Source organism: Rhinopithecus bieti, unplaced genomic scaffold (assembly GCF_001698545.2).
Source record: "Rhinopithecus bieti isolate Rb0 unplaced genomic scaffold, ASM169854v2 scaffold_40803, whole genome shotgun sequence".
NCBI lineage: Eukaryota > Metazoa > Chordata > Mammalia > Primates > Cercopithecidae > Rhinopithecus > Rhinopithecus bieti.
Genome location: NW_016816762.1, coordinates 546,883 through 561,615, shown reverse-complemented (window position 1 = coordinate 561,615; position 14,733 = coordinate 546,883). Strand labels below are relative to the sequence as shown.

General features: G+C 53.6%; 1 protein-coding gene across 4 annotated transcripts in view; it reads right to left on the bottom strand.

Annotated features, from left to right (window-relative positions):
- Window positions 1-14,733, bottom strand: part of UMODL1 (uromodulin like 1) — a 66,375-nt gene that overhangs the window by 49,163 nt on the left and 2,479 nt on the right. The window contains exons 2-5 of one of the 4 annotated variants that reach the window (XM_017855213.1): window positions 12,487-12,729; window positions 5,908-6,069; window positions 4,703-4,824; window positions 1,662-1,848 (exon numbers count right to left, since the gene is read on the bottom strand). In XM_017855213.1, the coding sequence (XP_017710702.1) occupies window positions 1,662-1,848; window positions 4,703-4,824; window positions 5,908-6,069; window positions 12,487-12,729 (714 nt within the window). Of the gene's footprint in view, window positions 1-586; window positions 778-1,661; window positions 1,849-4,640; window positions 4,825-5,907; window positions 6,070-12,486; window positions 12,730-14,733 lie in introns of those variants that run through there. The other 3 variants (XM_017855214.1, XM_017855215.1, XM_017855216.1) reach the window with 3 other exon arrangements.

The window sequence follows — 14,733 nt, the reverse complement described above, 5'->3', positions numbered from 1 at the left end:
GCCTCATCTTAGAGGGCCCCGTGCGGCTGCTGGCCATCTTCATCCAAGCAGTGGCCCATGTTCAGTCAGGCAGGGCTCGCGGCTCGCTCACCGGGCAGCCTCACATGAGCAAATCACTCTGGGCTGGACTGAGTCTGGGTGGTCATGAAAAGACGGGGCCAAAACATCCCACCCCAAGGGTAAAGCAAATTGATGGGTGTTTTCTGTGCCAACAAGGAAACCCAGAGCTACCCCTGACATTCTGAGGCTGGCCCAGGCCTCCCAGACAGAACCATCTCACAGCGACCAGCTTCTTCATAATGCTGTCTAAGCACAGACAGTGATAAGCTCATGTGTCATCCACAAAATACTAACGCCCCTCTCTTGGCCCAAATGAGTGATTCTTAGTTCTTCACAAATTATAGCTTATCTTTATGCAATTGTGCCCGTCTCATTTGCTTAGATATACTGAGATTCCCAATCATGGAGTTGCCTCCATTTCCTGACAGCATTCAATTCAGAACAAAATCACACTTCCCTAGACCCTCCCCAAACCACCCGATCACAACCCACATCCTGTAACAGTTTCTTTCTAACAATCTCTTACTGAGAGGCCTCATGGTTTTCCATGGTATGGGTTCTCCCTTGCTGCCTCGAATAATAAACTCAACTGGTCCATCCACAGGTGTGCTCCTGCAACCTCTGGCCGAACGTCATTGACAGAGCAGATGATAGAACGAACACTTTGCTTAATGGCACTAGAGCAATGCAGCTTGGTTTTGAAGAACATGTGTGGATCTGAAGGGAGATCACTGCAATCGCTAGAGCTTTCACATGGCTTTGAGCCCTGGCATTGTCACGTGCCTCCTCAGTGTCATAGAAGAGGCGTCACCAAGGCAGCTACCCTCCCGCAAAGCCGTGGGAGCAGCAGACTAGCCTGGCTGCCTCCTGCTTGGGTACAGGAAGCCGTACAGGAGCCCGGCGGTTTGCTTGCGGACTGTCTGTGGCTGCTACCGCAGCAGGGCTGAGTCACTGAGACAGAGATCACGTGGGCCCACAAAGCCAAAAATATTTACTATCTGGTCCCTTTTAGATAAGGTTTGCCAATTCCTGACATAGGACAACAACAATAAACAACAGGTCATTTCTTCCCGAAACAAGGCCACGTCTATGTGCTTTGCCAGTGTATTTGTCAGTGTATCTGTCAACTTTAGACAAATTCTGCTGAAGGAGCCTTTGGAGTACAAGGATGTCCTTGGCAAGGGTGGGAAAGAGGCAAGAGGGAAATTTAGGAAACCAAAGAACTGAAGAAACAAGTTCTTTGTGTGTGGCTCTGGGATTTGCCCTCCAGTGTCCACTAGGTTGGAAGGAGAAGTCTGCCGAGGGGGAAGGAGTCCAGAGGGATCTGAGGAGAGATGGAGGGAAGGGGAGAGGGGCCATAAATGGGAGGCAAAATAAGTTCTCGAGGTCTGTACTTGGGGACTTGCAGTTTACAGGGTGACCTGAAGGCAGATCCCACACCTGTGGGATGAACACACTTGAACCAGTTATTCTTTCACTCCTGAACTTAAACCTCCTTTAAAAGACAAAGGACTGGTCTGGCTTTAGCGTTCACCTTGCATTTTGGCTGTTCAGGCCCCACCCTGCAGCCTCCCCAGAGGGAGGATCGAGGGAAGCCCAACCTTGCACCTGGACGCTGATCACTTCATAGACACGCTTCGCAATGTCACCCAGCAGGGCAGAGACGTCGGCCACAGGCAGTGGCTGCAGCAGGCCCAGCAGCAGCCATGACACCGTGGTGGAGGCGTCCCCAGGGGCCGAGTGCAGGTGGTGGATGGTGGAGGCCATTGGTTGTAGGGCGCTGGTGACCTGTGAAGCCAGAATCACAGCATGACACAGCAGAAGCACACCCTGTCAGACAGACAAGGAGATTGAGGCCCGCAGAGTTGAAATGAACTGTCCACACACACAAACCATTCTGCTTCTCAGCAAAGAACCTCTACAGTACTTATACATCCGTCACTAGCCTAATAAAAGTCCTACAAACCAGATCAATACCTTTCAGCACCAGTTGTGATGAGCTGAATTCTGTCCCCTAAAATCTATATGTTGAAGTCCTAAGCTCCAGCACCTCAGAATGTGACCTTATTTGGAAATAGGGTCACTGCAGATATAATTAGTGAAGGTGGGTTCCAATCCAATATGGCTGGTGCCCTCATAAAAAGGGGAAATGTGGACACAGAAACAGATATGAATGGGGGAAGACAGTATGAAGAGACGGAGAAGACAGCTGCCTGCAGGCCAGGGAGAGAGGCCTGGAGGCCTCAGGATGAACCAGCCCTGCCGACACCTTGATTTTGGACTCTCCAGTCCCCAGAACTGTGAGAGAGGAAGTTTCTGTTGTTTGAAGCCCCCAGTCTGTGGTCCTTGGTAACAGTGGCCCCAGGACACTAATATAGCAGCCAGCCCCAGGACCCTCGGTCTCCCACCCTTGCCAAGACTGCAGGTCTCTTGCAGCTGACGACAGAGAATTAGAACTAGAATTAGACAATTTGAGATCACAAGCCACAGTCTCCTGTTGTGTACATCCAAACATCCAATTACTTTTTTGAGGTTTAATGATCACTTTCCTCATTTCAATGCATTATTTTTATTTCAGTTTAATATCTTGAATCTCAACCCTCAGGAAGCCAGGCAAACCGGCAGCGGCACAGCCAGACCAGCGGTCACCAAAACAAACTTTGTCAGCAAACCCCCGAGTCTCCCCGGGGAGCACCGAAGGAGGTTTGGGGAGAGCTGGGGTCCTCTGATACACACTTGAAGCCTCTTCCTGGGAGGAGATGCAACTCGTAATTTAGAATACAGAAATGGGAACCAGCCCCATCCTCGTTGGAACCCCTTACAGGCCTCAGAGCCCAGCCCCTGCTGCTATCTGACCCCTGGGCAAGGCAGGCGTTTCTGCAGGGGGTAATGGGCTGGTTGGAGACACGAAACCTGCATACACAAGGAGACAGCAGGTGGCACACAGCAATAGTGAAAACACAACAACCACAACATCTCTGGCCCTACACACATCAGGAAGCTCAGGAACCATCTCGAGCTCTTTACATGTATGATTTAAACTCATAGTCCCTGTCTCAGGCGGGGTTATGATTATTTCTATTTACTTACTTACTTATTTATTTATTTATTTAGAGAGAGAGTCTCGCTTGTAGCCCAGATTGGAATGCACTGGCACGATCTCGGCTCACTGCAACCTCCACCTCCCGGGTTCAAGCAATTCTCCTGCCTCAGCCTCCCCAGTAGCTGGGATTACAGGCATGTGCCACCACACCTGGCTAATTATTGGATTTCTAGTAGAGACGGGGTTTCACCATGTTGGCCAGGCTGGTCTTGAACTCCTGACCTCAAGTGATCCACCCGCCTCGGCCTCCCAAAGTGCCGGGATTACAGGCATGAGCCACCACTCCTGGCCGATTATTTATATTTAATGGAGGAGGTATCTCAGGCACAGAGAGGTTAAGTGACTTGCCCAAGGTCACACAGCTGATAAGTGGCAACACTTGGGCCAGGCAGTGTGGCTTCAGAGCTAGCTTCTAACTGTCCAGTTGGACAGCCCCTCAACAAGCTAAGAGGAGACAGGAATCACTCCTAGCCCAGGCTGTTAAGACCGAGGCTGCAGACTACCTGTCTAGCAGCTCACTGGCCAGCAGCCCAGAACAACGGGAGGTGTGCACCATCTGATCTGGGCTCCCAGCCAGCTTAGTCTAAAGGCCAAAGAGTGCCCCAGCCCTGGGTCTAACACCAAGACACCCAGACACACGTGGGACACACAAAAGATCTGAAGCACAGAAGAGCTACACAGATGCCGAAGGAAAATGCGGGGCCCTTCGTCTGAAAAGTGTTCGGCATTTCCAGAGGCAACGGCAGCACTTTAGACCAAGCTGAACCCTCTGAGCACAGGCCCCTGTCAGCAGCCGGCCCTAAAGTCAGACCATCTCCCACGGAGGGTCGCCTTGGGGGCATGCAGTGCCCTGTCCATCCTGGGATTCCCAAGACTGATGGTGGCCTGAGCTGGAGAAGGCATCCTGGTTGGCACTCACTGCTGATGGGCCAGAAAGTGTGAGCTGTGTCATCAGCAGGGGTCAGCAAGGGTGTTTGTTTTTATCCCGAGGGGACAGTGGGTGACCTCTGGAGACAGTTTTGCATGTCACCCTGGGGTGTGCTTCTGACTTGTGTGGAAAGGCCAGGGGCACTGCTAACCTGGGACCCCAGGGTGCTCTCCAGCCCCAGGCTACAGTTCCCATCTCAGCAATCCCAGGACGGTGCCGGCTTCCATGAAGCAGGAGCCAGAACTTGAGAAAGTTGGGAGTGAGGGTGGTGAGGCAAGAGCTTGGGGCTTAGGCTGTCTTTGCTGGGACTCCAGATGCCTGCAAGCTTAGGGATCTGCGTTCTCCACCACAACAGGTGGGCCTACAAAGGTACACACATCACAACTCAGCCAAATACACGCTTCAGTTGTGTGCATGTTGTTGCATGTAAATCATACCTCTTTGAAGCTGATTTGATTAAGAATTAGAATTTGGTTCACAGTCAGTCATTTGGGGCCACTTGTGGAACGTCACCCTCCCCACCCCCAGGTCCCTTCCACGGCCCCACACCTGGGTCTGCCTGAGCAGCTGCTGAAAGGAGCCTGCAGGGAGCCCCTGTCTTTCTCACCCACCAAGGAATGCAGAAGGCGCATGTGGTTCAGAAGCCTGGGGTCCACTTGCTGGAGTTCCTTGAAGTCCATTTTCACCAGTATGGTGACGTTGTACCAGGAGCCCACGGGGCCCCTCTCTGGAGCTGCACGAGGGCAAACACTGATGATTATGGACCCAGGACAGGTTGAAGTCACAAGAGCTGCTGGGGTGGGAGAGGGAGCAGGAGAGGGAACCAGAGGCCATGAGAGGCCCTGCTCTGCATTTACTTCCCTGCAAAAAGACATCTACCACAGGAGATGGGAGGATGTCCCCGCTGCCTGCCCCTCGCTCCTCTCCATCCTAATGTCCCTGAAGACCACTGATCCCTGCTCAGAGGTGAGCTGGGCCTGGGACCCACAGCAGCGGGCCTTGCCTTGAAGAGATGTGCTTAGGAGGTAAATAGAGCCTATCAGCCTCATTATACTGTCATAGTATGTTGATATAGAAAATTACTTTATACTGTGTCATTATTTTATTGATACTACAAATATTGGATAGTATAATAATATGTAATATGGTATGTACTATAGAATAGCATGTGGTATAATGATATAGTATTATCACATAATATTTGATATTATGTATACTATTGCTTTATTATTGCATACCATACTAATGCTATAATATATTTTAAATATTAAATAATATGTATAAACACATATTAAATAATATGTATAAATATTAAATTATATGTGTGTATGTATATATATATAATGTATGTATATAGACCATCCCATTCTCCTGGATGCAGACCCCAATCGAAAGAGAACTTTCCAGACCGGCAGGCGTGCATTTGAGGCGGCAGGGTCTGCCTACAGCGTTGTAGCGCTCATCAGGCCCCTGTGGCACTGCTGGCACAGCCAGCTCCGCACCTGTGACAAATCTGCCTGGAGCCCCTGGCCTCTCCAGGCAAACTGGGAAATCCGACTCTCTGCTCCACCAAACATGTCTTCCCATTTCAGGGCCCCTGAGAGCGCCGTGAGCTTTTCTCCCCTGAGAGTTCAGGGGCCAGATTTTGACTAAGAAATTATCTAAGAGCAGGCGCTGCCTGTGCACACAGTGGGGGCTCCTGGTGAAATCGGTCGCTGCTCCTAGAAACATACTCCTCCCTGCACCTTCACACAGACCAGCCTCACCGAGACCCTCCTTTGCTGCCTATCTGTGAGCACGGCCTGCAGCAGCCTACCTTGGGGTGCAGGGGCCATGCAGCAGCGCCCCCCTGACCAGGGGCAGCACTTCTGAAGTCCAGGACAGTCGGTGTCCAAGCTGCAGGGGGAGGTGGATGGTTCAGGCCCCTCTGCAGGGCAGACCCCGGGTCTTGATGTGAACTCTCTGGACTGATTCAGAGCTGGGAGAAAATGGTACAGTTAATGATGCTGGCGATAAAAGACGAATGTCATTTGCTTCACAGGGGCCTCATGTCGGTGCTTCCTGGTGCTGAAGTCTGCCTGTGGGTCTGTGGCCTGTTCAGGGCCCATCCCCATGCCTGGGCAGACCCACCCCATTGGCGGGCCGCTGGCTTTGGCTTTCATATCCTCTGCCCATCTGTCCTGCCAGGGCAGCTTCAGTTGAGGTCCTAGGTGTCTCTGTTTCTTCCAGGCCTCAGGAGTCCAGGTCCAAGAGGCTCCACCACCCCTTAGAGGGCCCCTTGCTGCTTCCAGTCCTGATAGCTCATTCATTCATTCATTCATTCATTCAATATTTGTTGAGCACCTACTATGTGCCAGGCACAATCCCGGGTGCCCAGAGCCCAGCCTTCAGGGAACTTATATTCCAGTGGGGGAATAACAGTGCAAGGCGATCTACAGACATTCAGACAGGGTGAGAGCCTCGGGGGATGAAGCAGTGTGGGGGATGGAGGTCTGGGAAGGCCGCTCTAGAGAGGGGCTCATGCCTGGGCTGGGCAGAGGGGAGCTCAGAGCAGCCCTGCAGACATCAGCCCTGGCGCCCACGAGGTGAGATACAGGCCTGGTGTGGGGTGTGGTGGAGGCTGGCCCAGGTGACAGTGCAGACGAGTGGAGCATGGGACCCTGGGGAGATCAGGTGGGGGCGTCCACAGGATGTGCTGACAGACGGGATGGAGTGTAAGAGAAGAATACGCTTCAGGAACGCTCCCAGGTTTCGCGGCTGGCATCCCTGGGGCTCCATTCCTGAGCTGGGGAAAGCTGTGGGAAGAACGGCCTGGGGTAGACCAGGTGTGGCAGTACAAATGTGAAGTTGGACACATTCACTGTTTGCCCACGTGGAGACGCATGGCAGAGTGGCACTGGAGGTGGCCACTGAGGCCAGCCTGCCGGCTGTTGGCTGCCCAGCTCCCCAGCCCCTCGCAGTGTGAGTGCAGCTCAGATGCAGCTCCAGACACAGAAACACGGCGAGCCTCTGCAGGAGGCAAAGACGAGGAGGGCAAGAGGCCAGCCCGGTGGGGTCCCCATGGGAGGTACACTGGTCCTGGGGACCAGACCTCAGTCAGGGCTGCAGAGGGAGGCCATGGTGGGCTTTCCAGAAAAGGGGCTTGTAGAGCTCTCAGAAAGCACTGCAGGAGTCTGCGAATCCACCCAAAGGGAAGCTGTCAGGAGTCCGGGGGCTGACGCTCAGGGCTCTGAGAAGCACAAGAGGAGGGGCAAGGAGAAGAAACAGAACCCCAGGGGACAGGAGACAGCGGAGCCTGTGCCCGATGCCGCAGAGCCTGCAGGGTGCCTTTGCCGAGACAGCAGAGGTGGGCCCAGGGCAGGAGACGACCCCATCTCCCAGGACGGAAGGAAGCTGAGAAGATGGGAGCTCCACGAGGCAGAGGGCAGCCATGAGGAGGACACATAGGGAGGAGGGACCCCCGTTCAGGGCCCCGGAGAAGGCTTGCCCCGCTCTGTGGCCTCCAGAGTCAGCCATCCTGATGGTGAGTGCCGTGCTCCCCCTGGGGCTTTACTCAGAGCTGTCCAGTTCGTGCCCAGATGCCTGGCAAGCTTTGTGTGTCTATGGCCCGGGGATGTTTACAAGCACAGCTCGAGACCTCTCAGAGCCCAGAAGACTAGAGGAGGCCAGCTGGTAACTGTGTCTGAGACTCACCCCCACGAGGGTGGGGAAAACTTGTGGGATTGGCCAAGTGGAAGGGCAGCCTCAACAGGCTGCAACCCCAGGGACCGGCCTCTTGGGTCCCCCAGGGTCTCTGCAGAGCACTCCGCAACCAAGAAAGAAGGTGGCAGCCCTGGTTTCTGTTGGGACCGCATCACCAAGGACACTGCTCAGCTGGCCAGAGCAGGGGGAGCCAGAGTCGCAGAATATGCGGACAGACTGCATCCCCACTCTTCTCACACAGTCCTGTCTGCCTGGCGCCTGGCCTTGCTGTGGGCATTCCTCTCAGCCACACTCTTTCTTGCGTTGTCCCTGACTCAGTCTTCTTCTCCTCATCATGAAGGCAGCTCTACCAATGGCCGTGCATGAAAAATGAACATTGGGTGCAGCTCGAGGAGGGCAATATCAGGAGCCTGGTGGAGGCTTGCTGAGCATCTGAAGGTCTCTGCTTTGTCTCCCAGTGCAAAAAGCAAAGGCCTAAGGGTTAAGCAGATGTGTGGACTAAATGGAAGGTGGGCTCCTGGGACAGAAAAAGACATTCTGGGGAAAGCAGGGAAATCCAAATAAAGTATGGAGTTTCTTGGCAATGCCCAGTGCCGGTTCCTTATGACAAGTTGTCCCGAGAGCTGTAAGATGCTAACGTTAGGGGAAGCTGGGTTGGGGGGTACAAGACCTTTCTGCATTATCTTTGCAGAAAGATAAAGACTTCCCCGCAAATCTAAAACTCTTCTAAACTAAAAGGCTATTTAAATAGAAACAATCCCCCCAAAATTGGCTTCCAAAAATAGTTGCCTAATCACCAGAGGCGTGTTTTTGAGTGAAAGGTTTGCATCTTAACTGGGTACTGCCGGGAAGCCCCTCCATCCCTTGGAGCTGGCCAGCTGACTGAGCGCCCTGGGAAAGCTGAACAAGTCCAACTTGGTAGAAAGTCAAAAATCTCCTTCTTCCCTAACTCAATGCAAACAATAAAAGAACTGCTCAGCTCCTGGCAACACTGTTAGTCATGGTCCAGTGAGGCAACAGGGGAGCTTTCTGTTTGAGCAGTAAAACTCCAGGCTCCAAGGGCTGAGGACTGGATGAGCTGGGGAGGAGTCGCTCCTGTCTCCCTCCTCCTTCCTCAGCGCCTCTTCGCCTGGTCAGGACAAGAGGTTCTCACCAAAGGGCCCCTGGTCATCAGCCTGCGAGGACAAGAAGTTTTGGGGAGTCTCCTGGTCCCGTGGGGTCCTGGATTTGCCTAACAAGGCTGAGTTTGCCAGGAGGTTGATCCTGTGCAGAATTGGGGTGTCACTGTAGTTAGGGAGCACAGCTAAGATGCTGAGTTCCACTTCTCAGAATTCATCCTGAGCACATAATCCAACTTGTGCACAGCCGCGTTTGTACCGTATACTGTTCATCACAGCATTATGTATGCTAATGAGTAATTAGAAACAACTGAATGTTAAGTGGCAAGAACTTGCTCAGTGAATGCTGATGTGCGTATGAGGTAATGCCATGTGGCCGTAAAAGCATGCAGTGGAGTCATGTTTATGGATATGAAAGCTGCTGTGGATACATTGCTGAGTGGTAAAATCATGCTACAAACGTCTTGGACACAGTGGCCATCCTCTTGTGAAATGTCTGCCCCGGATAAAGAACATGTGAAAGGTGGTTATTCGTGAGCAGCAGGCTTGGGATCGTTTCCTCCTCCTGTTTTCTGTGTTTCCAAATTTTCTGCATGGCTCATGTATTCCTTTCTGTAATTATATTTTTAAAAACTTAAAATAATGCACCAGGTGTCATTGCGTTCCAAATGCTGGAATGAAAAAGTTGAAAAAGTCACTGAAAATCATATCACGTGTGTGTGGATGCTTCCCTTCGCTTTTTTGCATAAGTCATGATTGAGTGGGAGGAGAAAGGAGGAAACATGTCTGGCATTTTACCACTGTCTGGGGGATGGGACTCCGAGGCGCAGACCCCCGGGCGGCTGAGGTGTGAGTCACCCACACTCCGGCGACCTGGAGGCCTCGCTGCAGAGGAAGGAGCATCTCCTGCCCTTCACACCTCCCAGTATTTCCAGGTGCCCCCAACATCTGCCAGGTCCAGCTTCAGACCTGCTTCATTCTGTACAAATCAGAGTTGCAGTGCTCAACAGGCCACTTACTGGGACCATCTCACATCCAGCTCCAAGGGGTCAACCTACCGTGCGGCATCCCAGAAAAAGCGGCTTGGATCAAAAGAGCTGTGCAAGCATAGAGAAGGTTGTGCTGCCAAAATCCGGGGTGTAAATCTGCCCACCACAGGCACCTTCACACTACCAGCGTGATGTCTCTGACCTTGGGGCTGGGAAGAGATGGAGGCCCACGGGATACAGGCCCTCCAGCAGCAGGAGCTGCAGAAGCCTCATGGGCTATGCCCTTCACCAGGCCCCGGCACAGGCAGGGACCTTTCTGAGAAAGAACTCCATGTCCTCAGTGCCCTGAAATGTTCCTCCTCCCACAATCGCCACAGCCACAGCATTCAAATGCCACAAACTCCTCTACACCAAAGTGCAGCTTGGTAAACCACCAAAAATCTGCCTGGGGTTCAGAGAGCCCCGGGTCCATGTCCCGAGCCAGGCTTCCCAGAAATGTGCCATGGTGGTGGAGGCACGGGGCTACCCTAGCCTGGATCTCCGCCTGCAGAGCCAGGGATGCCTATTCTTTTGGTGCCTGAGGGATTGGAGGGTTTCCTGCCCTGGCCTCTTAGAAAGAATGCACTCAGGCAACGCCTGTTCCCCTCCCTCTTCTCTTCCTTCCTCCTTCTAGGTCTGCCCCCTCTTCACTGTGCCAGAGTGAGCCTTCTAGAACCTGAGGGGCCATGTACTGAGGGGCTCAGGGCCCGCAGAGTGAGTCCACTTTCCCTCATGCCCCACATCCCTCCCTGTGGCCTCGCCCTCCACTCCCTGCAGCTCCCCATGGCAGCCCACTGTCACCCATGGGACTCCCTGACTGCAAAAGCATCGCCCTGGTGAGCCCCTAATTAAAGGTGCTAACACTCTAACAGTGCGGCTGATTCCCACAAGAGGCAGTTCCTGGAGGCTGTTCTGTGGAGGAGGATGAAGGGCAGGTGGTGGGGAGGGGCCTCCCTGTCTTCTGGGAGGGAATTAACTTGTTTGTTGCAGCAGGCCAGGGTCTCTTACAGAAGGTGATGGTGGGCATGGGTGGGGCTGGTGTGGCCCTGCCAAGCAGGGGGCAGGAAGGGGCTGCTGATCGGCCTCCCCCAGGGCCTCCTCCCCTCACTAGTCCTGACAATGCCAACAGGTAGGAAGAGGTGTGGCCTCCACAGGTAAGACAGGACAGGACAGGACAGGGCATGTCCTGGCTGCAAAGTCCACATGCTCTACACCAAGGTGCCGTGGCATCAGCACCTGTGTCCTAATGGCCCCTGCCATCCACTAGGAGTGGAGGCTGCTTGCAGGGCAGGGACAGCAGCAACTGGGGCTCAGCAGGCCCCTCTGTGTGTGTGGCCCTCAGAGAAAGGGAAGGTGGAAATGGGGCCAGGCATCAGGACAGGAAGGGTCTCCTTAGACCAGCACCTGAGCAGCATGGCCAAGGCATAGTCTTGTCCTGCCGGTGGCCCTCTAGGGAAGCAATGGGAGTACAGAAGGCCATTGCTCTGGGGTCAGCTGGCCCCGCCTGGTTTCTATTGGTGATGGAGGTATTGGTCATGGTGGTATTGTTTTAACACTCCTCAAAGAGGAGTGTGCCTGTTAACAGCACACCCGAAACCATCAGGCCCTCTCTGGGCCTGGGCCTCTGAACAGGGCAGCAGAAAAGCGTCAACTCTCCCTGTCATCTGTGAAATCGCACCAGGGGCCGAGGGAGGGCCCACTCAGGATGGCCCAGCATGCAGGTCTATGCAGACCCCAGACTCTGCAACCTGGGGCCCTTGGTTTCTGGAGGAGGCAGGCACCCTGGTGTGGGGAGTCTGCACTCCATTCTGCTGGTGTCCTGGTCTCAGGCCACAAGGATGGGTCCTGTAGGAGCCCCCTTGGGGCACCCAGGAGCTGGTGGCTTCTGCACTCTGGAGGCCACAGCCCTTGTGTCTCAGTGACCCTGGCCAACACCAAGCTGGAGCCACACACCCCCATGTCCTTCCACAGTGGGGGTGTGAGGCAGGACCTTCTGACTATACAGAAACTCATTGCAGATCTGGTATTGACTCAAAATTAGCAACCACTAAACACACACACACACACACACACCCCTCCCCTGAAAGAGATCACCTGCGTCTCAGTAGGCTGAGCCCTGAGTCCCCGCCCCCTCCCAACGGCTCAGACCCTGGCCTGGCCTAACCACACTGGTCATCCTGGTAACTGACCCCAAGCATCCTACAGGACAGCAGCTTTCAAACTGCACTGAGAAGCGGGAGGACTTGGGGCCCTCTGAGAATAACAGAGGTTCTCAAAGTGGGGTTCCTGGGCCAGCAGCGTCAGTGTCACCCAGGAACTTGTCAGGAGGGTAAATTCTTGTACTTCAGCCCCACCCACGGACTCAGAAACCTGAGAGTGGGGCCAGGGACAAGCCCTGCCGATAACCCTGCTGCCTGGTCAAGGTTGGGAACCACGCTCCTGGAAGATCTAGCAAGTTCCGGGCCGATGGGTGTCAACGGTGACTGTCCCATCAGGAGTCTCGACTGCAAGGGTGGCCCCGCCCCAGCCCGGCAGCCCTGGACTCACGCAAGACACAGTAGAGGCCGAGCTGCTCGTAGCCCTTACAGCAGTCGGTCACATTCCTGGACTCGGGAACCTCCACTACCAGGTACTGGGTCTGGTAAACAGTCTTGGGGCACCGCCTCCAGGGGATCCAGCCACCGCAGGACGCATAGGTCGTGTAGGACGTCTGCACAGCCTCCACCTTCTGCACAGTGTGGGTCACACGGTAGCTGCACAGCTGGTAGCCCAACAGGGAGAGGCCTTTTTCTAAAAGAGGCAAGCAAGGAGGCGACTGAGAACACCAGGATCAGATCCATGCGAGCGGTTATCCGCAAGGCGTCCCTCTGCAACAGCAAGCGAGACCACACCTCCCGCACTCGGGCAGGCCTCTCGGAAGCTGCCCACCAGCCCTCTCCACCGGCCTTTGCCTGCTAGTGCACCAGGAAGGCTGTTGCATGAGTGAGCACAGAAGAATAAAGCATCAACATAGCCTGGCCTGCTAAGAAAGCCGCTGTGACCGAGGAGGAGATGCCACCTGGGCCCCACGCACGCTTCCTGAAGCACAAGGTCTCACAACCAATATACGAAGGAAAGAGCACAGCACTGGAATCAAGGCTTAGAGATCATGTCCCTTTGTTCTGCTCCACGTGGGCTGATTCCACAGGCCGTAGAATCTCGTGCACGTCTATCTCTTCGTCCCCCTGAGCCTCAAGGTTGCCACATGGGAAGTGAACGAGCAGCAGTTCCCGCCACAGTGGAAACTGAAGGATACTGCGGCCAGGACATGACAAAGACGGCTTTCTTTTCAGTGAGGTGGAAGATAAGTAAGCAGGTACTTAAAGCACGTGTGAGAAGTTTGTTGATGATAAAAGACCAGCTCAGGCCGGACATGGTGGCTCACGCCTACAATTCCAGCACTTTGGGAGGCTGAAGTGGGCAGGTCACCTGAGGTCAGGAGATGGAGACCATCCTGACTAACACGGTGAAACCCCATCTCTACTGAAAATACAAAAAATTAGCCAGGCATGGTGGTGGGCAGCTATAGTCCCAGCTTCTCGGGAGATTGAGGCAGGAATATGGCGTGAACCCGGGAGGTTAAGGTTGCAGTGAGCTGAGATTGTGCCACTGCACTCCGCCCTGGGTGACAGAGGGAGACTCCCTCTCAAAAAAAAAAAAAAAAAAAAAAAAAAAAAAAAAAAAAAAAAAAAAAAAACTTAGCCAGGTGTGGTGGGGCGCACCTGTAATCCAAGCTAGTTGGGAGGTTGAGACAGAAGAATTGCTTGAACCCAGGAGGCAGAGGTTGCAGTGAGCCTAGATCACGTCACTTCACTCCAGCCTGGGCGACAGAGCAAGACTGCGTCTCAAAAAAAAAGACCAATTCAACTGTTCAGCTGTTACCATTGTGATCAGGAGGAGGCACAGTCACCCCTGCTGCAGGACAAGCATCAGATTTACCATATCGGGCCCCATGCATCTCTCACCAGAGCCTGGTTCCTGTACACAAGGCCCATCACCCCTCCATCAACGTGATTACTCCGTTCTCGAGACCCCTGGCCCCATGACATTCACCACGAGACTCTTTGTCATGGACATCCCCTGACGTGTGCCTGGGCTTCCCATCTCCCCGGGAGAACCCTATTGCCTAATTTGAATAGATTGTGTTCCTCTAAAAATTCGTATATTAAAGTCCTAAACCCCAGTAACTCAGAATGTGACCTTATCCGTAGTAATGTCTTCTGGAGGTTATCAAGTTAAAGTGGAGACATTAGGCTGGGCACTAATGCAATATGACTGGCCCTTATGCTAAAGGGAAATGTGGAGACAGACAGGCACACAGGGAGAAGAAAGTAGAGACTGGGGTGGTGCTTCTACTGCCAAGGAACACCAAAGATTACCCCAGAAGCTGGAGGCCCAGAGCAGAGACTCCTGCAGCGGCTTGGGAGGAGCCCGCCCTGCCCGCAATTTCAACTTAGACTTCCGGCCTCCAGAACTGTGACTGAATCCATTTCCACTGTTTAAGCCGCACCAGGCTGTTTCTTTGTTCCAGCAGCCCTAACCAGTGAACACAGGGATGGTGAAGAGTCCTCTCCAGCTCCCCTGTGGCACCTGGCAGGGGACTCTGAGTATACGGACTCTCAGTGCCTAATGAACGGAGGATTTGACATACAGTGCTTGCATTTCAGACACTCAACCCCTGAGCTCTAAGCTTTACTAGACTGTACAGCCAAGAGGTGGGCGCTCAGTATTACAGTTTATTTCCCTCAATGAGTA